This window comes from Sminthopsis crassicaudata, chromosome 1 (assembly GCF_048593235.1).
Source record: "Sminthopsis crassicaudata isolate SCR6 chromosome 1, ASM4859323v1, whole genome shotgun sequence".
In the NCBI taxonomy this organism is placed as follows: Eukaryota; Metazoa; Chordata; class Mammalia; order Dasyuromorphia; family Dasyuridae; genus Sminthopsis; species Sminthopsis crassicaudata.
The window spans coordinates 435,353,948-435,380,918 of NC_133617.1; the positions used below are offsets into that span (position 1 = coordinate 435,353,948).

The 26,971-nt window shown below is 33.5% G+C and overlaps 1 protein-coding gene across 2 annotated transcripts in view; it reads left to right on the forward strand.

Moving 5' to 3' along the window:
- CPPED1 (calcineurin like phosphoesterase domain containing 1) overlaps window positions 1-26,971 on the forward strand; it is a 133,785-nt gene that overhangs the window by 25,731 nt on the left and 81,083 nt on the right. For both annotated transcript variants that reach the window (XM_074280585.1, XM_074280584.1), the window contains exon 2: window positions 1,251-1,454. In XM_074280585.1, coding sequence (XP_074136686.1) covers window positions 1,251-1,454 — 204 coding nt within the window. The remainder of the gene's footprint in view (window positions 1-1,250; window positions 1,455-26,971) is intronic.

Here is a 26,971-nt window from a genome sequence, read left to right on the forward strand (position 1 = left end):
CAACCAGCTTTGGGAACTCTCTTGGAAAGCCTTAAGAGAGGTTATAAATTTAGCCCTAGAAAGTACCTTAAGCTTTAATTTCTATCTTAAGAAATGCAAACAATACATATGGAAATTTTTATCTTTTGACATTTTAACCTTGTAGAACCTTAGCTAAATAATATTTAGGCAAAATTACAGTTTTTATAATCGTTACTAAATATAAATAATGAAAACACCACAATTTATCTACCTTCAGAAACTAAAGCCAAAAAAGAAATAGACATAGCATTTTAAAAAAATTACTATTTATCCAGGATTCAACTAGGTTAAATAGAAAAAAACATTTAAATAATAACTCCTTTCTATATTTCCTCTTAAGGCTTTAGTTTCTAAAGGTAGATATTAATGACTCACAAAATTCATTTAAACAGAATAAGGATTCAATAATGAAGTATCATTACCCCCATGCGTAATCACATTAAACTTGCAGTCTTCAAAATGTTAACATTTTCCATGTTGACTAATTTCAAGATTTCATTATGGCACTATATATTCAACCAGATAGTCAAATTTCCAAGTTCCATATTTTATAATTAAAATGCTGGCTCACCCTCAATAGTGCAAACAGTGACATTATGGCAAGAATAGGAAATTTTGAAGTATTAATATATTTCAGAGAGTTGATGTTCATGGTATTTTTAAATCTGGCTTTAAAATTTGCTATTGAAAACTAATATCCTGTGTATAATATTATGTTAATGTTCTTTAATTCATTTTGATTCTATAATTTTGAAACAAAAAAGCTTGGTTTCATTTGCTTATACAATTTATAGATATATATTGCTTATACAATTATATGTTTGAATAATGAATTCTGTGAAGTGGACATACATATTAGAGTTCACTATTCAAAATTAAAATTACATAAAATATAGTCATTGGTTCTAACTATCTCGGAGATTCTTAAATTGGGGCTTGCAACTTTTATTTATTTAATTTAATTTTTGGTGGGTGCATTGTAATACAATTAATTTCCTTAGTAATACTGTATATTTTGTTTTGTCCATTTAAGAACATTCTGAGAAGTGATCTGTAGACTTTCAAAGGGGTCTAGGACAAAAACAAAGGTTTAGGAAAGTTTGTGATAGAAAAATGGTTTATTTGAACAATAGCTTGTTAAAATAACCTACTTAATTTAAGAAAATGCTATGTTTTAACCTGGCTGCTTTCCCTGAAAGATTTTGTATTTCTTTAATTTTCCATTTAAGAAAAAGAGCTTCAGTGGAAATCCCCATTCTACTTCATCCAAGGAGCAGATCCACAGTTTGGACTTATAAAAGCCTGGGATAATTGTGGTGATGATTGGGAAGAGGAGATCAGATTAACAGAACAAGCTGTTCAAGCTATTAACAAGCTCAACCCCAAGCCTAAATTCTTTGTCCTGTGTGGTGACCTCATACATGCTTTGCCCGGTAAGACATAAATAATTAATGGTAATTTTTCTTTTTTTAACTAGTAGCATATATTTAATATATAAATGAAATGATTGATCAAAAAAATAAATCTTTATTCAGCAAGTGTTCTTTGTTTCTCCTTGTGAACATATCAGCATTATGAAACATGTGAAAATTTATTTAATTGGGTAGGGTGACAGTTTTCATAAGTTTTGTTAAATGTGAATAATTGAAAGAATCATAGATTATTCTCTTTCTTTCATTTCCAAAAATAAACACATGAATGCTCTTAGGTGTCCATGTCTATAAATGAGATTTTTTATTGCTTTCCTCCCTCTCATTTTCTGTGAGCCTTTTTTTTTTTCTTTTCTTCTTCTTCTTCTTTTTTTTTTTTTTTTGAATCATTTTCTGCATTCCTATCCCTCTATCTCCCTTCTCTTTGTTTTTTTTTTTCACTTTCAGAAGGGTCACTTCTGCTCTTCATAGCAAACACTATCCTTGGACTTCACTTCTTTGTCCTTTGTTAGAGCCCCCTCCAAGTGGTAGCCCAGTATCAAATCCCTTCTCTTTACCCACATTGTTTTCTTCTTCATCAGGAACTGGATTGTAGAAGGGATGGGCCATGCTTTATCTATTGTAGTCTGACTGTCCACAGCATTGCCTTCCTCCCCAAATCCCACTAATTTTTGCCTTGACTCAAAAAATTCCTAGCTATAGTTTTGGTTGTAGACAGTGTCTATTGTATTACTGCTACTTCAACAACTGTCTTTGACTTTTGTGCCTTTCAGTTTAATAAAGAAAAGGGGAGAGGGAAGGCAGGGAAAGGAAGAGAATAATGAGGGAAAGGAAAGGGGGAACCCCATTTGTCGGCGCATTGATAATCCCATGAGGCACAGTGTCCCCTGTAAATGAATTTACAGGCCCGAAAACCTAGATTGATAAATAAAAAATTTATTGTAGTAATTTGGAAGTAAAGTTCAGTTAGAAAGACGCTAGGGCCAAAGGTGGCCTCTAGGCGGAACCCTTACATGGCCGGAAGGATACTATTTGTTGGGAGGAAGGGGTCCTGCAAGGAGAGAGCTCCAACTCGTCTCTTTTATACTTAGAAGGGAATTGTGGGCGGTACCCCCAAGTTCTTGGCAGGCTATTCAGATAGCTCAGATCCGGTGGGGGCTGGGGGAAGCTGAGCTGATGGTGGGGGTTGGGCAATTAGAAAGGAATCTTAAAGGGACCTCAACCCCCATCAAGAAGAGGCCTTTATTAAGGGAATGAGCATTATTTATTTATTTATTAAGCACCTCCTGTGTACCAGGTACTATGCTAAACATTTTTACAAATATTAACTCATTTAACTCTCACAGTGACTCCATGAGGCATATGAGGCAAAAAGAGATTAAGAGATATGCCAGTAAGTAACTGAGGCTAGATTTGAAACCAGAACTTTTTCACTTTAGGCCCAGGACATTATCACTTTGCAAAATAATTTAAAGAATACAATTTGAAAAACTAGTAGCAAGGGCTCTATATCACCTACTGAATTTAGTTTCTATAGTAGGACCCTAGGTCCAACAATTCTGCTAAAAATTCTTACTATTTTGAAAGCTACTTTAAAACTTGATAATTTAAATATCCTATTTAGAGATATAGTTCTGAGATTAAAATGGAAGTCCTTTGTAAATATGATAATAGCGGCATAGAGCCTGTGAGAAAAGGTTTATTACTAAGATTATTTTCCCATTTTTACTAAGATTATTTTCCCATTTTACGAATAAGAAACTAAATCCAGAGACATTAAAGAACTTGCCTGTGGTTCTTGGCCCTCTAATGTCCTGCCTGAAAGGCTCTGTTTCCATATTTGGTGACATAGACTCCATTAAAACTCTTTTACTCAGTTACTTTTCAGAGACTTTTTCCTCATACTGCATAAAATTCTAACAAGCCTACTGCATTGATCATCTTAATTAGAAATTCAGAATTTTGACATGTTTGATTTCCATTCAATTCATTTCAGTCCAACAAGCAATTATTGTATGCCAACTGTATTCAAGATTTTTTTTAAAATAAAATTTATTTTTTTTATTAATTTGTATAATTATAACTTTTTTTGACAGTACATATGCATAGGTAATTTTTTTTTTTTTTTTACAACATTATCCCTTGTACTCCCTTCTGTTCAGAATTTTTCCCCTCCTTCCCTCCACCTCCTCCCCTAGATGGCAGGCATTCCCATACATATTAAATATCTTACAGTATGTCTTAGGTACAATATATATGTGCAGAACTGAATTTTGTTGTTGTTGTTGTTGTTGTTGCAAAGGAAAAATTGTATTCGGAAGGTAAAAATAATCTGGGAAGAAAAACAAAACAAAAAAAAAATTCTTATAGTTTACACTCATTTCCCAGTGTTTCTTTTCTGGGTGTAGCTGATTCTGTCCATCATTGATCAATTGGAATTGGATTAGCTCTTCTCTATGTTGAAGATATCCACTTCCATCAGAATACATCCTCATACAGTATCATTGTTGAAGTGTGTAATGATTTCCTAGTTCTGCTTGTTTCACGCAGCATCAGTTGATGTAAGTCTCTCCAAGCCTCTCTGTAATTCCTCCTGTTGGTCATTTCTTACAGAACAATAATATTCCATAACATTCATATACCATAGTTTACCCAACCATTCTCCAATTGATGGGCATCCGTTCATTTTCCAGTTTCTAGCCACTACAAAAAGGGCTGCTACAAACATTTTGGCACATACAGGTCCCTTTCCCTTCTTTAGTATTTCTTTGGGATATAAGCCCAGTAGTAGCACTGCTACGTCAAAGGATATACACATTTTGATAACTTTTGGGGCATAATTCCAGGTTGTTCTCCAGAATGGTTGGATTCTTTCACAACTCCACCAATAAATGCATCAGTGTCCCAGTTTTCCCACAGCCCCTCCAACATTCATCATTATTTGTTCCTGTCATCTTAGCCAATCTGACAGGTGTGTAGTGGTATCTCAAAGTTGTCTTAATTTGCATTTCTCTGATCAATAGTGATTTGGAACATTCTTTCATATGAGTGGAAATAGTTTCAATTTCATCATCTGAAAATTGTTCATGTCCTTTGACCATTTTTCAATTGGAGAATGGCTTGATTTCTTATAAATTAGAGTCAATTCTCTGTATATTTTGGAGATGAGGCCTTTATCAAAATCTTTAACTGTAAAAATGTTTTCCCAATTTGTTACTTCCCTTCTAATCTTGTTTGCATTAGTTTTGTTTGTGCAGAAACTTTTTAATTTGGTGTAATCAATTTTCTATTTTGTGATCAATAATGATCTCTAGTTCTCCTTTGGTCACAAATTCCTTCCTCCTCCACAAGTCTGAGAGGTAAACTATCCTATGTTGCTCTAATTTATTTATGATCTCTTTCTTTATGCCTAAATCATGGACCCATTTTGATCTTATCTTAGTATGTGGTGTTAAATGTGGGTCCATGCCTAGTTTCTGCCATATTAATTTCCAGTTTTCCCAGCAGTTTTTGTCAAATAATGAATTCTTATCTCAAAAGTTGGGATCTTTGGGTTTGTCAAACACTAGATTGCTATTTTTAGTCACTATCTTGCCCTGTGAACCTAACCTATGCCACTGATCAACTAGTCTATTTCTTAGCCACTACCAAATGGTTTTGGTGACTGTTGCTTTATAATATAGTTCTAGATCAGGTACAGCTAGACCACCTTCATTTATTTTTTTTTTTCATTACTTCCCTTGAAATTCTCAAGCTTTTGTTGTTCCATATGAATTCTGTTGTTATTTTTTCTAGGTCATTAAAATAGTTTCTTGGGAGTCTGATTGGTATAGCACTAAATAAATAGATTAGTTTTAGGGAGTATTGTCATCTTAATTATATTTGCTTGGCCTATCCAAGAACACTCAATGTCTTTCCAATTATTTAAATCTTTATTTTTTGTGGCAAGTATTTCGTAATTTTGCTCATATAATTACTGACTCTCCTTTGGTAGATATATTCCAAAATATTTTATGCTATCAACAGTTATTTTGAATGGAATTTTTCTTTGTATCTCGTGCTCTTAGATTGTGTTGGTAATGTATAAAAATGCTGAGGACTTATGTGGATTTATTTTGTATCCTGCAACTTTGCTAAAGTTCTGAATTATTTCTAATAGCTTTTTAGCAGAGTCTTTGGGGTTCTCTAAGTATACCATCATGTCATCTGCAAAGAGTGAGAGTTTGATTTCCTCATTTCCTACTCTGATTCCTTGAATCTCTTTCTCGGCTCTTATTGCCGAGGCCAGCGTTTCTAGTACTTTATTGAATAGTAATGGTGATAGTGGGCAACCTTGTTTCACTCCTGATCTTAACAGGGAAAGGTTCCAGTTTATCGCCATTACATATGATGTTTACTGATGGTTTTAAATATATGCTCGTTATTATTTTAAAGAATAGTCCATTTATTCCTATACTCTCAAGCGTTTTTAGTAGGAATGGATGTTGGATTTTATCAAATGCTTTTTCTGCATCTATTGAGATAATCATGTTTTTTATTAATTTGATTATTAATATGGTCAATTATACTAATAGTTTTCTAATATTGAACCAGCCCTGCATTACTGGTATAAATCCCACTTGGTCATAGTGTATTATCCTGGGGATGATTTTCTGTAGTCTTTTTGTTAATATCTTATTTAAGATTTTAGCATCAATATTCATTAAGGAGATTGGTCTATAGTTTTCTTTCTCAGTTTTCAATCTACCTGGTTTAGGTATCATTACCATGTCTGTGTCATAAAAGGAATTTGGTAGGACTCCTTCAATCCCTATTTTTTCAAATTGTTTTATATAGCATTGGAATTAGTTGTTCTTTAAATGTTTGATAGAATTCACATGTAAATCCATCTGGTCCTGGGGATTTTTTTCTTAGGAAGTTGGTTAATAGCTTGTTCTATTTCTTTTTCTGAGATGGGATTATTTAGCCTATTTACTTCTTACTCTAATCTGGGCAAGCTATATTTTTGAAGGTATTCTTCCATTTCCTTTAAGTTATCCAATTGATTGGCATAAAGTTGAGCAAAGTAGCTCCTAACTATTGTTCTAATTTCCTCTCATTAGTGGTGAGTTCTCCCTTTTCATTTTCAAGACTAACAATTTGCTTTTTCTCTTTCCTTTTTTAAATCAGGTTTACTAAGGGTTTGTCAATTTTGTTGGTTTTTTCATAGAACCAACTCTTAGTTTTATTAATTAATTCAATAGGTTTTTTTTTTACTTTCAATTTTATTAATCTCACCTTTTATTTTTAGAATTTCAAGTTTTGTGTTTGTCTGGAGGTTTTTAATTTGTTCCTTTTCTAGCAATTTTAGTTGTAGCCCAATTCGTTGACCCTCTCTTTCTCTATTTTATGCAAGTAGGCCTCTAGAGATATAAAACTTCCCCTTATTGCTGCTTTGGCTGTATCCCGCACATTTTGGTATGATGTCTCATTATTGTCATTTTCTTGAGTGAAGTTATTAATTATGTCTATGATTTGCTGTTTCGCCCAATCATTCTTTAGTATAAGATTATTTAGTTTCCAATCATTTTTTGGTCTATTTTCCCCTGGCTTTTTATTAAATGTAATTTTCATTGCATTGTGTTCTGAAAAGGATGCATTTACTATTTCTGCCTTACTGCATTTGATTTTGAGGTTTTTATGCCCTAATATAATTATGATCAATTTTTGTATAGGTTCCATGAACTGCTGAGAAGAAAGTATACTCCTTTCTGTCTCCATTTAGCTTTCACCAAAGATCTATCATATCAAACTTTTCTAGTATTCTATTTACCTCTTTGACTTTTTTCTTATTTATTTTGTGGTTTGATTTATCTAATTCTGAGAGTGGAAGGTTGAGATCTCCCACTATTATAGTTTTGCTGTCTATTTCTTCTTGCAGCTCTCTTAATTTCTCTTTTAAGAATTTAGATGCCGCACCACTTGGTGCGTATGTGTTTAATATTGATACTGCTTCATTATTGATGCTACCCTTTAGCAGGATATAATGCCCTTCGTTATCTCTTTTAATTAGATCAATTTTTGTTTTTGCTTCATCTGAGATCAGGATGGCTACCCCTGGTTTTTTGGCTTTACCTGAAGCATAGTAGATTCTGCTCACCCTTTTACTTTTAGTTTGAATGTATCACCCTGTTTCAGGTGTGTTTCCTGTAAAAAACATATAGTAGGATTCTGACTTTTAATCTAGTCTGCTAACTGCTTCCTCTTTATGAGGCAGTTTGCCCCATTCACATTTATGATTAGAATGACTAATTCTATATTGCTTGCCATCCTGTTAACCTCTGCTTATGCTTTTCTCCTTTCCTTCCCTCTTACCCCCCCTACCCAGTATTAAACTTGTGAACACCACTTGCTTTTCATAGCCCTCCCTTTTTAATATTCCTCCCGCACCTTAAAGTTTCTCCCCTTATTTTACCCCTTTTCCTCACAATTTCTGTATTCCCTTCCCCTTAGCTTACTCCTTCCCTCTCACTTTTCAATGAAGTGGAAGAAGTTTCACCATAAATCGAATATGTCTATTGATACACAGTATCCTCCTTTCTTTTTCTCAGATATAATAGGTTACCTTTGCCTCTTCATGAGATGTTGTACCACCACTTTACCTTTTTTATGATATAATTTCCTTTCCTCCTCTAGTTTCTAGGACAAATTATACCTGTGTTCTTTACCTATCTTTATGGCAGAAATATAGTTCTTAAGATTTCTTTTTAACTTTTTAGAAATCTCTTGAGTTCTGTATTTGAAGATCAAACATTTTGTGTAGGTCTGGTTTTTTCATCAAGAATAGATGGAATTCATTTATTTTGTTAAATGTCCACCTTCTTCCCTGGAAAACAATGTTCATTTTTGCTGGGTAAGTTATTCTTGGCTGTATACCAAGTTCCTTAGCCTTTCAGAATATCATGTTCCAGGCCCTTCGTTCTTTTAATGTGGACGCTGCTAGATCCTGGGTTATCCTTATTGTGGCTCCTCCATGTCTGAATTGCTTTTTTCTAGCAGCTTCCAGTATTTTTTCCTTTGTCTGATGGTTCTTGAACTTGGCCAATATATTTTTTGGCATTTTGATTTTAGGGCCCCTTTCAGTAGGTGATCGATGAATTTTTTTCAATGTCTATTTTACCCTCTGTTTCCAAAATGTTTGGGCAGTTCTCTTTGATAATTTCCTCAAAAATAGTGTCCAAGCCCTTTTTTCCCTCACATTTTTCAGGGAGTCCAATTATTCTCAAATTGTCTCTCCTGGATCTCTTTTCCAGGTCTGTTGTCTTTCCAATAAGATACTTGACATTCTTTTAAATTGTTTCATTTTTCTGGTTTTGCTTGACTATTTCTTGGTTTCTCCTTGAGTCATCCATTTCTACTTGTTCAAGTCTAATTTTCAATGATGTATTTTCTTCACTCACTTTTTTATATCTTTTTGTAATTGTCCAATTGTGTTTTTAAGTGATTTTTTTTCTTCTATGGAATTTTTTTCCTTTTCATCCATTTTATTTTTTAGAGAGCTGTTTTCTTTTTCCAGCTCACTAATTTTGTTTCTCAGTGATTTGTTTTCTTTATCCACTCTGTCTTTAAATGCGTAGAATGACTTCTCCAGGCTCTCTTGCCTTCAAGTTTCCCTTTCCTTTTCCCATTTCTTTTCTAGCTCTCTTGTGAGAGCCTTTTTGATTTCCTCTCTGAGAGTCTTATGTATTGAGGAGTAGCTCATATCCCCCTTAGGGGATTCCTCTGGAGACAGTCTGCTTTTAGTCTGTTTAGTGTTTTAAGTCTGCTCTCTCTCTATATAGAAGCTGTCGATGATTAGAGCCCTTTTGAATTTTTTGTTCATTTTGTCAGAGCAGGATTCAAAGAAAACAAATTGACAAGAGAAACAATTGGTCTGTTTTTGGGGGGAATGGGGCTGGGTGGTATTACTGGGCTTACTCTACAGACTGGGGGGGAGGGCAGCAGCAAAGTACTAACAGGACAGGGATGGCTGTGCTGCATCTGCACTCTGAGGCTCTGAGAACTCTCTGAGTCACTCTGGGTGGAGGTGGGGATGGGGGTGGCCAGGTTCCTATTCAAGATGTTTTTAAGAAGTGTGATACAAAGATTAAAAATCAAATGTCTTCTACCCTCATGGAGTTTACAATCTAAAATGACTTTACACAATTTGGCTTATAAAAATAAAGCTAATTTTTTTTGTTAAGGGTTTTTAGAACAAAGAATTCCATAGATTTCCAAGCCTTCCTCAGATTAGAAGTTTCAAACTATATATAAATAAAAAAAGACTCCAGTAGCTAGTATTCTGATGTAGCTGTAAAACAGGAAGAAAGAAAGAAAAATTGTTTTTTTTTTTTTTTGTTTTTTTTTTTAAAGGAGGAATTCAAAGAAGCACAGCAACATGGAGCTGTTGTTACTGTAACAGGTCCCAATGATGATATGTTACAGTGTATTACATGACATTTTATTTTTCAAATGATAATTGGGAATCATCAAAAATAAAGTTTTGTTGTATACAGAGCTAAAATTTTAAGTAATTAGGAAGAATCCTGTTAGTCAAAATTGCTTATCCACTGAGATTTCCAGAAAACTGAAATTTAACTACATTGTAAAGGCAGATTATGTAGGACAAAAATATCTAGAAAACTTAATACTGGTTCCAAGTAATCTCTTTTGACTTGGGTAATTTCTTTAAACCTTGGTGGGATCTAGCTTATTATTTTCTTCAATACCAAGCAGGATAGTTCACTCAAAAACACATTATGAGTTTACTTTGGACTTAGCATTTCTCTATCCAATGGTTTTCTTGTTTAAAAAAAAAAAATCATTGTGAAGAAGGGACCCTGAAATTCTAAAAATCCTTGAAGGAGAAAATCTCCTTCAACTCTGCCTCTGTGAGGGACCCCACCAGAGGGAAAACAAACAAGGCAGTTTCATTCTGTTATCTAGGTGGGGTCAGTTCAGTCCTGAAACTCAATGAATTCTTTTCTTTTTCTTTTTTTTTTTTTTTTTTTCTTTTCCTGAGGCTAGGGTTAAGTGACTTGCCCAGGGTCACACAGCTAGGAAGTGTTAAGTGTCTGAGACAAAATTTGAACTCAGATCCTCTTGAATTCAGGGCTGGTGCTCTATCCACTGCGCCACCTAGCTGCCCCAAATTCTTTTCAAATTCAGCCCAAGCTGAATCCCAGATTGTAGAACTTTACCCACTAGCCCCCTTCAGCTTTTAGCCAAAGCTCCTATTATAAAAGAGCCAATCTAAAATCCTCTCTTTGCAGAGGTTCCAAACATGCCATGCTAGGCCATGCTACGTCATGCTAGGCTAAGCCATGCCAAGGAGCCTCTGCCCACTGAATAATATTCTTTTCCAGTGTTACCCTCTCTTTATCCTCACCTTAAGCAGACTTTATGCCTCTCTGTCAGGATTTCTAATCTTACTCCCCAATTCCTATAATACGTTTCTTTTATCAATCTAGGTTTTTGGGTCTGTAAATTCCTTTACAGAGAATCTCTGTGCCACCAGAAGGGAGTTACCCAAAACTCCCTATCCTTGTGCCAAATCCCAAGGAGGTGTAGGAGAGCCGAACCTCCCCATTTGGTTTCCTGAACCCCAAACCTGCCACTAGACCTTATCGTTTAACTTCCTGACCACCAGAAACCCTAATCTCATTTTGGTTTCCTACCAAAGGGAACCCCCAAACCTAAACCTCATCAATTGTAATACCTTTTCCAGGATGATCACATAAAATGTTCTTATGAGTGTTAATATAGTTCGTCCTAGATTATGTTAATGTATTCTGGTATATTATTTCAAAGTGGGAATTTATTAAAAGCTTTCCATAAAATAACATTGCCTCTTTAATACAATATACTAAGTAAATGGCAAAATGTATTTGCTGTGGTTAAGAGACCACATGTCAAACTATTTCCCAAATTGCACCTAGAAAGTTTTGAACTTCTGTCTTGTATAAGAACACAGTGTTATATGAGTGAAATCAATGTGAAGATACAATTTTCTGTTTTAAAAGTTTGTACTTGTAATATTATAAGAATAGGTGAAAGACCCATAATATTTTGAATATTTTAGTTTGAGATTAAATATAAAGTTTTAAAACTAGTCATTCATCTTTTAATACATATCCACCAAGAAAGATTGAGGATGCTAGGCAGGCATGGTAAAGCTCTGCTTTATTTATTGATTTATGTAATATCAGTAATGAAATGCTAGTTGTTAATTATTTTAAGAGCAAACTATGCAAATTTTAATACCCTGTAAATAACATTATTTCACTGTAAAATGTTTCAAGTTCAAAATAAATAAAAATAGCCTTAGTAATAATAATGTTTATTATTAGTTAGCATTCTTTCCATAAATATAGTCAATAAAATGAAGAGTTGGACCAGAGAATTCCCAAAGTTCTTATAGGTCCAAGCGTAAATGAGTCTTAAGTAAGATTTCTTTCCCACATTGTCTTTATTTGGGACATTTTTATTTCATTGTGCAACAGTTATAATAATTCATTACATTTTGTGGGATATGCCAACATTTTCAAACATCTGTAAGATAAAACAGATAATAATAAGTGAAAATTACCAAAATTTTGAGGCTATGGTTTTAATCTTTGTCTCTTGAGCCCAGTGTTACTTTTTAAAACACTTGAAGTTGAAGCCTTGACCTACTTATTATGCTCAGGAGCTTTATTAAATTTAAACAAAGACAGACATATGATAGTCACTGATAAAATTTGAACATAAGCTTTTTCATTGAGCCCTAATATTTTTGGATAATATTACAGATATTTTTTTTCATATGTCCAAATACATGCTTTAATTTGTCCACCTAATTCTTGTTTTATGTTTTAAAGTGTAATTCATTTCTTTTTTATTATTTTTTTATTATTATAATTTATTATAATTTTATATTTATATATAAATTCTCTTGGATAAGTTATAATTTTATATTTATATATATATATTTATATATTATAAATTATAATTTTATTATTATTAATATAACTTTCTTTTTACAAGATATATGCATAGGTAATTTTTCAGCATTAGCCCTTGCAAAACCTACTGTTCCAACTTTTTCCCTCCTCCCCTCACTCCGTCCCCCAGATGGCAGGGAGATCAATACATGTTAAATATGTTAAAGTATATGTTAAATACAATATATGTATACATATCCATACAGTTATTTTTCTGCATAAGAAAAATCGGACTTAGAAATAAGGTAAAATTAACCTGAGAAGGAAATAAAAAATGCAAGCGGACAAAACCGGAGGGATTGGAAATGCTATGTGGTGATTCACACACATTTCCCAGAGTTCTTTTGTTGGGTAGAGCTGGTTCTTTTCATTATTGAACAAATGGAACTGATTTAGTTCATCTCATTGTTGAAGAAAGTCACATCCATCAGAATTGATCATCATGTAGTATTGTTGTTGAAGTATATAATGATCTCCTGGTCCTGCTCATTTCACTCAGCATCAGTTCATATAAGTCTCTCCAGGCCTTTCTGAAATCATCCTGCTGGTCATTTCTTACAGAACAATAGTATTCCATAACATATACCACAGTTTATTCAGCTATTCTCCCATTGATGAGCATCCACTCAGTTTCCAGTTTGCCACTACAAAGAGGCTGCCACAAACATTTTTGCACATACGGGTCCCTTTCCCTTCTTTAATATCTCTTTGGGATATAAGCCTAGTAGTAACACTGCTGGATCAAAGGGTATATACATTTTGATAACTTTTTGAGCATAGTTCCAAATCGCTCTACAGAATGGCTGGATGTATTAACAATCCCACCAGCAATGTATAAGTGTCCCAGTTTTCCCACATTCCCTCCAACATTCAGCATTATCTTTTCCTGTCATCCTAACCAATTTGAGAGGTGTGAAGTGATATCTCAGAGTTGTTTTAATTTGCATTTTTCTGATTAATGATGATTTGGAGCATTTTTTCCTATGGCTACAAAGTTTCAATTTCTTTATCTGAAAATTGTCCGTTCATATCCTTTGATCATTTATCAATTGGAGAATGGCTTGATTTCTTAAAAATTACAGTCAGTTCTCTATATGTTTTGCAAATGAGGCCTTTAATCTCATTCTTTATGCCTAGATCGTGAATCCATTTTGACCTTATCTTGGTGTACTGTGTTAAGTGTGGGTTAATGCCTAGTTTCTGCCATACTAATTTCCAATTTTCCCAGCAGTTTTTGTCAAATAGTGAATGCTTGTCCCAAAAGCTGGGGTGTTTGGGTTTGTCAAACACTAGATTATTAAAGTTATTGACTATTTTGTCCTGTGAACCTAACCTATTCCACTGATCAACTAATCTATTTCTTAATCGATACCAAATGGTTTTGGTACCTTCTGCTTTATAATATAGTTTTAGATCTGGTATAGCTATGCCACCTTCATTTGTTTTTTTGTTTTTTTTTTTTTTTTCCATTAATTGAAAGTCTTGACCTTTTGTTTTTCCATATGAATTTTGTTGTTATTTTTTCTAGATCATTAAAATAGTTTTTTGGGAGTCTGATTGGTATAACACTAAATAAATAAATTAGTTTAGGGAGTATTGTCATTTTTATTATATTTGCTCACCCTATCCAAGAGAATTTGATATTTTTCCATTTGGTTAGATCTGAATTTATTTGTGTGAAAAGTGTTTTGTAGTTTTTCTCATATAGTTCCTGACTTTCCCTTGGCAGATAGATTCCCAAATATTTTATACTATCGGCATTTACTTTAAATGGAATTTCTCTTTGTATCTCTTGCTGTTGGATTTTGTTAGTGATATATAAGAATGCTGATGATTTAAGTGGGTTTATTTTCTATCCTGCAACTTTGCTTAAAGTTGTGGATTATTTCTAATAGCTTTTTAGTAGAATCTCTGGGGTTCTCTAAGTATACCATCATGTCATCTGCAAAGAGTGATAATTTGGTTTCCTCATTACCTACTCTAATTCTTTTAATTTCTTTCTCAACTCTTTTTGCCAAAGCTAGCATTTCTAATACAATATTGACTAGTAATGGTGATAGTGGGCAACCTTGTTTCATTCCTGATCTTATTGGGAATGGTTCTAGTTTATCCCCATTACATATGATACTTACTGATGGTTTTAAATATATGCTACTGACTATTTTAAGGAAAAGTCCATTTATTCCTGTACTCTCAAGTGTTTTTAATAGGAATGGATGTTGGATTTTATCAAATGCTTTTTCTGCATCTATTGAGATGATCATATGGTTTTTGTTAATTTGGTTATTGATATAGTTAATTATGCTAATAGTTTTCTTATTATTGAACTAGCCTTGCATTCCTGGTATAAATCCTAATTGGTCATGGTGTATTATTCTGGTGATAATTTTCTGTAATCTTTTTGCTAATATTTTATTTAAGATTTTAGCATCAATATTCATTAGGGAGATTGGTCTATAATTTTCTTTCTGTTTTTGTCCTACTTGGTTTAGGTATCAGTAACATGTCTGTGCCATAAAAGGAAATTTGGTGGGAGTCCTTCGTTCCCTATTTTTTCAAATAGTTTATATAACATTGGAGTTAATTTTCTTTAAATAGTTGGTAGAATTCACATGTAAATCCATTTGGTCCTGGAGATTTTTTCTTAGGGAGTTTATTAATAGCTTCTATTTTTTTTCCCCTAAAATGGGACTATTTAAGCAATTTACTTTCTCTTCTGTTAATCTGGTAAGCCTATGTTTTTGAAGATAATTATCTGTTTTACTTAGGTTATCAAATTTATTGGCTTAAAGTTGGGCAAAGTAACTCCTAATTATTGCTCTAATTTCCTCTTCATTGGTGGAAAGTTCTCTCTTTTCATTTTTAAGACTAACAATTTGATTTTCCTCTTTCCTTTTTTGAATCAAATTTACCAAAGGTTTATCTATTTTGTTGGGTTTTTTTTTTTTTTTTTTCATAAAACCAACTCTTAGTTTTATTTATTAATTCAATAGTTTTTTTACTTTCAGTTTTATTAATTTCTCCTTTTAATTTTAGAATTTCAAGTTTAGATGGGAGGGGTTTAATTTGCTCTTTTTCTAGTTTTTTTAAGTTACAAGCCCAATTCATTGATCTTCTCTTTCTCTATTTTATTCAAGTAAACCTCTACAAATATAAAATTTCCCCTTATTACCGCTTTGGCTGAATCCCACAAATTTTGGTATGTTGTCTCATTGTTGTCATTCTCTTGGGCGAAGTTATTAATTGTGTCTATGATTTGCTGTTTCACCCATTCATTCTTTAGGATGAGATTATTTAGGTTAGCTTTTTTTAAAATGTAGTTTTTATTGCATTGTGATCTGAAAAAAATGTATTTATTATTTCTGTCTTACTGCATTTAATTTTGAGGTCTTTATGTCCTAGTATATGGTCAATTTTTGCATAGGTCCATGAAATGCTGAGAAGAAAGTGTACTCCTTTCTGTCTCCATTCAGTGTTCTCCAAAATCTATCATACCTAACTTTTCTAATATTCTATTTACCTCTTTAAGTTCTTTCTTATTTGTTTTGTGATTTATCTAATTTTGAGAGTGAAAGTTTGAGATTATAGTTTTGCTGTCTCAAGTAGTTGAGATTATACTTTTGCTGTCTATTTCTTACAGCTCTCTTTACTTCTCCTTTAGGAATTTAGATGCTATACCACTTGGTGCATATATGTTTAGTATTGATATTGCTTCATTGTCTATGCTACCCTTTCACAAGATATAGTTTCCTTCCTTATCTCTTTTAATTAGATCAAATTTTTGCTTTTGCTTGATCTGAGACCAGGATAACTACCCCTGCTTTTTTAAATTTCACCTGAAGCATAATAGATTCTGCTCCAGCCTTTTACCTTTACTCTGTATGTATCACCCTACTTTAAATGTGTTTCCTATAAACAACATATTGTAGGGTTCAGGCTTTTAATTCATTCTGCTGTCCATCTCTGCTTTATGGGAGAGTTTATCCCATTCACATTTATGGTTAAAACTAATTCTGTATTTCCTGCCATCTTATTATCCCTTGATTATGCTTTTCTTTTTCTTTGCCCCCTTATCTCCCTCCTCAGTATTAAACTTATGGGTACCACTTGCCTAACACAGATCTCTCTTTTTAGAATCCCTCCCACCCCCTTTGAGTCCCTTTCTCTTTCTTATACCTTCCCTTTATTATTCTTTTCCTTTTCTCATTTCCTCTCCCACTTTTTAATGAAGTGAGAGAAGTTTCTTTGTAAGCCAAATATGTCTAATATTTCCGCTTTGAGCCAAATCTGATGAGAATAAGATTCACACAATGTTTTTTCCCCTCCCTATATTCCCTCAGATAATGATAGTAATTTCTCTTTTTATCTCCCCCTTTCCCTTTTTCAGATACTATCCCCTTTCCACTTCTGCTTCTCTCTCTCTTTTTTTTTTGTATTATGACAGTAAAATCAAATTATACACATGCTCTTTATGTATGCCCATAACAGAAATACAGTTCTCAAGAGTTCTTTTTATCTTTTTTGCTTCTCTTGAGTCCTATATTTGGAGGTCAAATTTTTTGTTTAGTTCTGGTTTTTTCCATTAGGAATAAATTAAATTCACCTGTTCCATTGAATGTCCATCATTTTCTCTGGAAGAAAATGCTCAGCTTAGCTGGGTAGTTTATTCTTGGATGCATTCCGAGTACCTTTGCCTTTTGGAATATCAGATTCCAGGCCCTTCGATCCTTTAATGTGGAAGCCACTAAATTCTGAGTGATTCTTCTTATGGCTCCTTGGCATTTGAATTTTTTTTTTTTTTTCTGGCTGCTTGTAATATTTTTTCCTGAGTCTGATAGTTCTGAAATTTAGCCATGATGATCCTTGGAGTTTTTATTTTTGGGGTCTCTTTCAGAAGGTGTTTGAGGAATTCTTTCATTGCCTATTTTACCTTCTGATTCTATTATATCTGGGCAGTTCTCTTTGATGATTTCCTGTAAAATAGTGTCTAGCCTTTTTTTTTTTTCATCATAATGTTCAAGAAGTCTAATAATTCTCAGATTATCTCTCCCAGATATATTTTCCAGGTCTGTTGTTTTTCTAAGTAGATACGTAACATTTTTTTCCCTTTTTTGGGGGGGGGGGTTTGCTTGACTGATTCTTGATGTCTCAATGAATCATTCATTTCTATTTGTTCAGTTCTGATTTTTAATGAGTTATTTTCTTCATTAGCTTTTTAAACATATTTTTGTATATGTTCAATTGAGTTTTTAAATGAGTTGTTTTGCTCTATGGAACTTTTTTTCCATTTCACTATTTTTTTTTTTTTTTTTTTTTAACTGAGTTTATTTCTTTTTCCAATTCACAAATCCTTTTTCCTTGGGAGTTCTTTATCTTTCATAAATTCTCCTTCCCTGCACTCCTTGGGAGTTTTCTACCTTTTCCAATTCACATTTCAGGAAGTTGTTTTCTTTTTCCACTCTATCAATTTTTTCTTTTAATGAGTTATATATCTTTTCCATACTCTCTTGCAGAGCTTCTCTTTCCTTTCCCCATTTTTCTTGTAGCTGCCTTTTAAAATCTTTTATAATTTATTCTAGGAGAACTTTATGTGAAGGGGGCCAGGACATATCCCCCTTTGGGGTTTTGTCTGGAGACTGTGATTAGTCTCCTCAGGGTTGGAAATCTGCTCTCTCTCTCTCTGTATAGAAGTTATCTATAGTTAAGTGTTCTCTTTGCTTTTTTACTCATTTGTTTTAAAACCCTTGAGGTCTGCCTTCAGGGCAAGGAGGTTACCAGCTTCCTCTACAGAACAGGGATAGATGGACAATAGCTGTCCTGCAAATGGGCTGCAAATAGAAGTGTGACTGCCCTGGGCAAAGCCCTGTGCAGCAGAAGTTCCTCTGCCCCAGACAGAGAACACCCTCTCAGCAGAAGTGTGGCCGCCCCAATAGCAGACTGTGGTCATACTGAGTCACCCCTGGTGTTGAGAGAGTTTAGCCAAATCCTGTTAAATTCTGGCGTTTTTTGTTTTTTTTTTTGGGGGGGGGTACACTCTACCTTTGGTGTTTGTGTAACTTCTCTGCTGATCTACTGCTTTGCAACCAAAGCAGTGCAACCAACCTGTGGTAGAGTCCTCCCAGCAAATTCTCCACCCACGGAGAACACGCCTGCCCCAGGTGTGCTTAATGTGCTAGCCTCTGTGTTCTGCCTCCCTGCCTGTGATGGCTTCCTCCCGACCGATCAGGACAAACCTTTTCTGGAGTCTTCCAGATTATCTTTTGCTGGTAATTTGTTGTACTCCCAATAGTAGTGGATTCTACCAGTCAAGCACTATTTGAGAGGCTGAATTTGGTAATCACTAGTGAGGATAGAAGGGGAAGTTAGAGTAAAGCATGTGTCCTCTCCTCTATCTTGACTCCGCCCCTCACAGATATGTTTTTTAATAAAACTTTATGTTTGACATCTACACTTAACAGAAAAACTAGGAAAAATTCATGTTTTTTAGAAAATCATTGAAGAATTTCTCTTATGTAACTCTAATATGATTTGATCTGTAAAGTTACAATTTAATATACAGCTTTCATGAACATAACAAATTTATATGTAAAACAAAGTACAATGATTAATTTATGTTACTAGGACTTGTTTGTATTGAATTTTGTTTTGTTTTGTTTTTTGTTTGTTTTTGTTTTGTTTTTTTTTGTTGTTGTTTTTGGGTTTTTTTATGGAGATGTTTTGTTATTGTTGTTGTTGTTTGCTAAATTCAGTGTTAAAATTGTTCTCATTTGTTAACAACTATAGCATTATTTGATCCAGCAGTGTCTCTACTAGGTCTATATCTCAAAGAGATCATATACAAGGGGATAGGATTCATATATGCAAAAAGTGTTTGTGGCAGCCCTTTTTGAACTGACAGGGAACTGGAAATTGATGGATACCCATCGGCTGGGAGATGACTGGATAAATTATGGTATATGAATGGTTCTGTAAGAAATGATCCACAAGATGATTTCAGAAAGAGCTGGAGAGACTTACATGAACTGATGCTTAATGAAGTGAGTAGAACCAAGAGAACATTGTATCTAGCAATTATTTATGTGATGATCAACTGTGATGGACTTGGCTCTTTTCAGCAATGAGGTGATTGCGGCCAATTCCAATAAACTGAAAGAGAATTGAGGACTGAATGTGAATCACAATATAGTATTTTCACTTTTTTTGTTTTTTGTTGTTTGCTTACTTGTTTTTTTCTTTCTCATTCTTTTTCTTTTTTGATCTGATTTTTCTTGAGGAGGATGATAAATGTGGAAATATGTTTAGAAGAATTGTATATGTTTAACCTAGACTTGCTGTCTCGGAGAGGAGTAGGAGAAGGAGGGAGAAAAGTTTGCAAAAAAATTGCAAGGTATTGCAAGAATGAATGCTGAAAATTATCTTTGCATTTATTTTGAAAAATAAAAAGGATTTTTTTTTTGTTTTGTTTTAAGCATAGTATTAGAGAGCAGAGCTAAGATGGCAAAGTAAAGACAGGGAATTACCTAAGTTCTCCCAAATTCCTCTCTAAACAACATAAAAATAACGACTCAAAATGATTTCTGGAGCAGCAGAGCCAGTAAAAGGACAGGATGAAACAATTTCTCAGCCTCATACTACTTAGAAGGTCAATAAAAAAGGTTCGTTTCTCTGGATTAAGAGTGGAGGGCAGTCTAGCTCAAGCCATCACCACCCCACAGCTCTGTAAGCCAACATCAACCTGATTCAAACCCCATGCCTCAGTGCAAGACAATAGTAAGTCTTGGGGGCAACTGAATTAGCAGCAAAACTTCTGTGACTCTCATTTCCTGGGCAATAAAGAGGTTGGATAACTGGCCAAAAGGAAATTACGGGAGATCCTCTGCTGGCACTGGGTTCAAGACTGTTGTTACATAGCCCATATGTGATTCTTGGTTATAATCTCAGGGCAAGAAGGAGAACTAGCAGGAATAGGGTCACTAACAGGCAAGAGTTATAGAACAGGAGAGATTAACCATATCTCTCTTTACATCATACTACCCTGGAAGAACTGAAACTCACTAACCCCTAGAACTACCTCTGAACCCAGCACCAGAAAAAACCTGAAGCTTGGGACAGTACCCCTTTCATTCTGGGAGCAGAGTTCAACTTTAACATAAAGTTAAAGTCAAGAAAAAAAGCTGGGAAAATTTATACTGACTTTATTTTTGTGGCAAGTCCCTTGTAATTTTGCTCATATAATTCCTGACTTTTCATTGATAGATGGATTCCCAAATATTTTATGCTCTCGACATTTGTTTGGAATGGAATTTCTCTTTGTATCTCTTGCTGTTGCAATTTATTGGTGATGTATAAAAATGCTGAGGATTTGTGTGGATTTATTTTGTACCCAGCAACTTTGCTAAAGTTGTGAATTATTTCTAATAACTTTTTATTAGAATCTCTGGGGTTTTCCAAGTATACCATCATATCATCTGCAAAGAGTGATAGTTTGATTTCCTCATTATCTACTCTTATTCCTTCAATCTCTTTCTCGACTCATTGCCGAGGCTAGCATTTCTAATACAATATTGACTAGTAATGGTGATAGTGGACAATCTTGTTTCACTACTGATCTTACTGGGAAAGGTTCCACTTTATTTCCATTACATATTATGCTTATTGACGGTCTTAAATATATGCTCCTGACTATTCCTTAGAATATTCTAAGGAATAGTCCATTTATTCCTATACTCTTAAGAGTTTTTAATAGGAATAGATGTTGGATTTTATCAAATGCTTTTTCTGCATCTATTAAGATGATCATATGGTTTTTATTAATTTGATTATTAATATGGTCAATTATACTAATAGTTTTCCTAATATTAAACCAGCCCTGCATTCCTGGTATAAATCCTACTTGATCATAGTGTATTATCCTGGGGATGATTTTCTGAAGTCTTTTTGCTAATATCTTATTTAAGATTTTAGCATCAATATTCATTAAGGAAATTGGTCTATAGTTTTCTTTCTCAATTTTCGATCTACCTGGTTTAGGTATCAGTATCATGTCTGTGTCATAAAAGGAGTTTGGCAGGACTCCTTCATCCCCATTTTCTCAAATAGTTTATATAACATTGGGGCTAGTTGTTCTTTAAATGTTTGGTAGAATTCACATGTAAGTCCATCTGGTCCTGGGGAGTTGATTAATAGCTTGTTCTATTTCTTTTTCTGAAATGGGACTATTGAAGTAATTTATCTCCTCCTTTGTTAATCTAGGAAGCCTATGTTTTTGGAGGAAGTCATCCATTTCACTTAAGTTATCAAATTTATTGGCATAAAGTTGGGCAAAGTAACTCCTTATTATTTCTCTAATTTCCTCTTCATTGGTAGAAAGATCCCCCTTTTCATTTGTAAGACTAACAATTTGATTTTCCTCTTTCCTTTTTCTGTCTATCAAACTTGTAAAGAACAATTAATTCCAATACTATGTAAACTATTTGGAGAAAAACTATGTAAAATATTTGGGAAAAAATAGCAAAGGAGTCCTTTCAATTCTTTTTTATGACACATATATAGTACTGATACCAAAGAACAAATGTAGTAACTAAATATAGGCCCATTTCCCAAAAAAATTAAATAAAATACTAGCAAGGAGATTATAGCAATACAGCACAAAGAGCCTACGTTATGACCATATGAGATTTATAGTAGATGCAGTATTAGAAAAACTGTCAGCATAATTTATCACATTGATAGCAAAACCAACTGAAATCATATGATTATCTCAATAGATGCAGGAAAAAAGTTTTTAGAATATGCCAATGTGGCATAGATGTTATGGATAGGCAGAGAGCACATTTAACCTCCCAAATACTGTACTGTATTCATCAAAATGCATTTTATATAGGTTATCAGAATTTATAGTACATATAATACATTGATGAAGACCTGTTCCAACCCAGGCAAATAGATCAAAAAAATAATAATGGGAGTGGGGAGAGAAATAGCAAGTAAAAGGAGAAGAAAAAAAAAAGAGTTTTTCCTCTTCAAAGAAATTCTAATTCTGAGGATAAGCTCTCCCCCAGAGATAAAAAGCCTGGGATTGCCCAGAAATCATTGCCTTCTTATCCTCACAGGAAAAAGACAAATTGTTCATAATTCTTCCATGATTCCTTTCAGCAAAGTGTAATCTAACTGGAGAAGTGGACAACTCTCTCCAGCTGTCCTTTTCTATTCAGACTAAATTCTGAAGATTCAGGATAAAACAACTTCTGGATACTTGGAGTACAATTGAAATGTCTCCAGTGGATCCTTGCCACTAAAAAGGCAATCCCTAAGGGAATTCCCAACTTATCCCAAATAGGACCAGCAAACTTAAGTAAAAAGAAGTAAAACAGAATCTGGTAAACTTCAGCTTCAGGTGACACTCCTAAAAAGCATTTGGTACTCCGGTTCTCTTGGAATCAGCTCTTGAAACCCCAACAAGTGCTCTGATAACCTGGTTCAGTTTACAACATCCCTTTGGAGGCTGTATCAGAGACTACAGGTCTAAATTACATGCATAACAAATTACATAATAGCAAAAAATAACAATCAACAAAAATGAAAAGCAATTTAGAGAATTCACTTGGAAGTAGAGAAGAATTGGGGATCATAGCAGGAGAATGAACAAGGGTTGTCTCTAGTGGTAGACCTTAATATAGGTACTGGGAAAGGCCACTATCCTTTACTGCATTATGTCCTTCTCTGCACTCTCTTGTCCTCCACTTTCCATAGAAGATTCTTAATGTTATTTGAATAAAATGTCTACAAAGAAAATATTTACATATATCATTTTATGAAAAGTATGAAAAAAAATTTTTGTTTAAAAAAAAAGGAGTTAATGTCATAACATTAAGCCAAACATAAAGTTTGGAAATCAGTCTCCTAATAAGAATTCTGGATTCTTACTCTCTTCTTTTCATTTAAATATCTCTTTTTTATAGTGTTATTGGTGTGAACTTTCATCTACCTGGATCTATGAATTATGAGTTAAAATCTTTAGGCTCTTCATATTGCTGCCAAGTAAAATTTAGACTTATTGGCCTGGTGTTACTGGATCTCCATCATCTGATGGTGGAGATCATTTTACTTCCCTCTATGTACACTGAGCATTCCCTAAGCAAACTGTACTCTTGTCAGTCTGCTTTCAAAATTTGGGTGTGTATTCGAATCTCCTCTTCTTTATCTACTTTTTTTCTTCCTCAGTGAGATGTCAGGACAGACATTGGGGCTAGACATATAGGTCTGGGAATCCTACCTCTGTCTAGAACTAATTATGGAGTCCAGTAGAACTGATGAGATTACCAAGGGACAAAGTATAGAAAGAGACGAGACCCTTGGTATAGACCCATACCTAGGGATAAAATAAGATCCTGCAAAGGAGTCTGAGAAGGATTAGCCAATAAGGGGGAAGAGAACCAAGTAGGTTAGTAGCATCATTGAAGTTAAGGGAAGAGACTCTGTGTCTGATAGTGTTAACTGTTAACAGTTTCAAAAAGTTTACCTAAAGCAATAGTAATTGCTAACATCTTATGGCATCTGCTATGTGCCAGGTATTATGCTAATACAGATATTCTCTCTTGATCCTCACAACTGTGTGACTTCTGCATTTTACAGATGAGAAAGTTTAAAACAATTAGAGTGACTTGTCCAGATTCTATGTTTGAGGCTAATTTTGAATCTAGGTTTTTCTGACACCAGACCTTGAATTTGTTGCACCATCTGTTGATAACTATAAGTATTGCTAGATTTTAGAAGGAGATTTACATGGTACATTATTTCTTTAAAGATCCCTTCTACTGTTAATACCCTAATATTTTACTTTTATTCATATTTGGAACTTGTAGATCATTGCAAATAAATGCATTTTATTAAGTGTTCACTATCTTTCAGGCAGTATGGTACTAAAAACAGTGGGAATACAAATATAAAAATATAACATTCTTTGATCTCAAGAAACTTATATTCTAACAGGGATTGTATTCCATATAATGCAGTGGTCACCAGGAAATAGAGGGTCTGGAGCCATTGGGACAGGGAATTATTCAGTAGGGCAATCAAAGGGAAAGAAGGTGGATGGCAAGACAGTAGAGGTAGACAGGCATATAAGATATGAAACAAGGCCTGGTCTAATGGTCTGGATTGTTTTAAAACATGCACTTTGAAAAGCAGAAACCATTATTTCATATTGCGATTTCCCATAGAACAGAACTTTTGCTAGAGCTGAGCACTCTTTATAGATTTTCGTTGTCTTGGTTGCAGTTTTCATTTTATATACCATCATCATTCAAGTGATAAAATAATATAGAAATGCTTTTGTAAATATTACAGTCTGAACTTTGCTTTGAAAAATATTCTTTTGGTCTACATTTATCACTCCAACAATATAATTAACCTTAGCCTCTTAATTCTGTGTTTTGTGGCAAGGGTCCTTCCCAAATTTAAATATAACCTATTTCCTTTTTGATATATAGAAACAAGATTTTATAAATGAAGTATGTTACTTGAACTAAAAAAGTTCTTTCAAATGGGGGCTGTCAGAAAAGACAGATAATATGCAGAATAAAGGGCAGATAACCTAGGAAGCAATCAGATGAAATGCCTGGATTTGTTACCACTTCATATCCATTACAAATGCTATTGAGGTAGCTAAGTAATCAGTGACAATGCCTCCATAGACTGATGCTGATTAAAAGTGATTTGAACTAATTTACCTAATATTACTAATTAGGAAACTCAGAATATTACTTGAAAAGTTGTTTTGATTGGGTATGTGACCAGAAATAGTATTTTTGTGAAGTTATTACTGTGTATGGAAATTTTTCCTGTTCTTTCCTCTGAATCCTTGCTATTGATTTCCAGTGTTTGGATTAGGAAGAAGAAAACTGAAAATTGATTATTTCGAGTTTGAGAGAGAAAAGAGTTTTTGGTAAGGAATCATTATCCAGAAGGCTTTATTTTCTATTTACCATTGCCTTCCCCTTTGTGTCATACTCTTGATTCCTGTCATAGATGAAATAGAACCAAAGAAATCTCTTGTCCATCTTTACTTGTAGATTCTTTAGAAAAAATTATAATTGAGAAATAATCAAATTTACCAGAGGATTGCATAGAATAGACCAGACATATACATCCTCTCTTTTAACTTATTAAAATATGCAAACCTCCTTGCTTCTCTTCTAGTTTTTACTCTAAATACTCATTTTCTGGAAATGGTACACTTTATCTCCTTGATAGGCCAGTTTTCTGGTACTAAGTGGAAACACTAAAAAGAATCATGATCCCAAAAGGTTTGAATTACCAGGTAATTGGTCATATGATCAGAACGTATAATAAAAAAGGTAAGAGGTTAGAACATACATTTCTATAGAATGTAGAATTTAGAAACCCATTTAACTAACTTGTTTATTCTCTTCCTAAGGAGTTTATCAATAACTGGTAAGCGCTCTCTCTCTTTCTCTCTCTCTCTCTGTATATGTGTGTGTATACTTTGAGTTGCATTATAAATCAGTTATGTCTTTTTTTTTTGCAAACCATTTGTTATGTACATAATGCACACAAAGGGCTTTAACAGTTAGGTGACTACATATTGCACAGAGTACTGGGCCTGGAGTATTGAAGACTCAATAGCTCAAACTGCTCAAACATTTTAGTTTATAAATAAAGTAACTTTACGTTAACTACAATAACAATTCAATTCAATACAATAACAATTCAAATAACAATTAAATTCATTTGTAGTATACATTGACCTTTCTTTAAAATGTATTATACTGTGCCCTGCCAGGTAGGTAAATCTAGTTAACTAACTATAAAGCTTGAAATAGTTGGGTAATAGAACAACTATAACAATAAATTAATTGAAAGAAAAAAAAAAACTTCTAGAAGCTCTTGTTCTAATAAGCTATAGCTGTTAGAAGTTCATTGAAATGAATCTTGCCTAATAATGTGCATAATTGAAAAAACTGCAGAATCTGGTTAAGCTAAATCTGTTAGTAATGTGATAATGGTAAGGTTTATGCTTGTGAAGTTTCAGATCAATGAATTTATATACAGATGCTAATTAGGAAAGATAAAAAAATCAAAAATGAGATTGTTATAGCACTGAAAATTCACTATTTTCATTATTCACTATATGAAAATTCATTATTTACTATAAGAGTAATCTGTTTAAATGAAGAAATAAATCATACAATTCAGTTCAACAGTTACTTATTAAAATGTTGCTGAAGTTCAAGGCGCTATGCTAGACACTCAGAATACAAAGATAAATTTTAAACAATGCTTTCTTACTGTGATGGTAGTTATAATATTTTGCATTTTAATCCCATCTATCTTTAACCATCTAATACACTTTTCAAATTTTGATGACATTTTTTTTTCTTTTTAATTTCTTGATTTCCCTGGATTCAGTTGATCTTGAAGTTGTGGTTATTTTAAGAAGTAGTAGCAGGAGGGAGAACTTTTTTAGTTTAGAGAAACCTTTTAGTTAAATAACCTTAT